General features: G+C 61.8%; 1 protein-coding gene across 1 annotated transcript in view; it reads left to right on the top strand.

Annotated features, from left to right (window-relative positions):
• The first annotated feature begins 238 nt into the window (after positions 1-238).
• PURG (purine-rich element binding protein G) overlaps positions 239-495 on the top strand; it is a 953-nt gene continuing 696 nt past the window's right edge. Inside the window, exon 1 of the mRNA XM_010001313.1 lies at positions 239-495. This exon is cut by the window's right edge and continues 696 nt beyond it. Within this exon, the coding sequence (XP_009999615.1) occupies positions 239-495 (257 nt within the window).

Raw genomic sequence — 495 nt, 5'->3', positions numbered from 1 at the left:
TGGGAACATGACAGAGGATGCAGCGCCTGCCAAATGCAAGACGGGGAGGGAGAGGGAGGGAGAGACAGGGAGAGGGAGAGACAGGGGGAAAGAGGGAGAGACAGGGAGAGGGAGGGAAAGACAGGGAGAGGGAGGAAGAGACAGGGAGAGACAGGGAGAGGAGCCGCTGCCGAGGAGCCAAGCAGCCCCTGGTGCTGATGTGTCTGTGTTGCATTTTATTTCCAGCTGATCGGGAAAGATGGAAAGAGGGAGAGGAGGAGGAAGGCACCTGGGAGGCTCCGGCCTGCAGAGGAGCGTGTATTCCCAGCACCAGTACCCGGGCTCCTCCCCGGGGGGCTGCATGGAGATCCAGGAGCTGGCCTCCAAGAGGGTGGACATCCAGAAGAAGCGCTTCTACCTGGACGTCAAGCAGAGCTCCCGGGGCCGCTTCCTGAAGGTCGCCGAGGTGTGGGTGGGCAGAGGCAGGCAGGACAACATCCGCAAGAGCAAGCTGAC

The sequence above is a fragment of the Chaetura pelagica genome, unplaced genomic scaffold, assembly GCF_000747805.2.
Source record: "Chaetura pelagica isolate M959 unplaced genomic scaffold, ChaPel_1.0 scaffold1807, whole genome shotgun sequence".
In the NCBI taxonomy this organism is placed as follows: domain Eukaryota; kingdom Metazoa; phylum Chordata; class Aves; order Apodiformes; family Apodidae; genus Chaetura; species Chaetura pelagica.
This window is presented reverse-complemented; position numbering and strand designations above follow the sequence as displayed.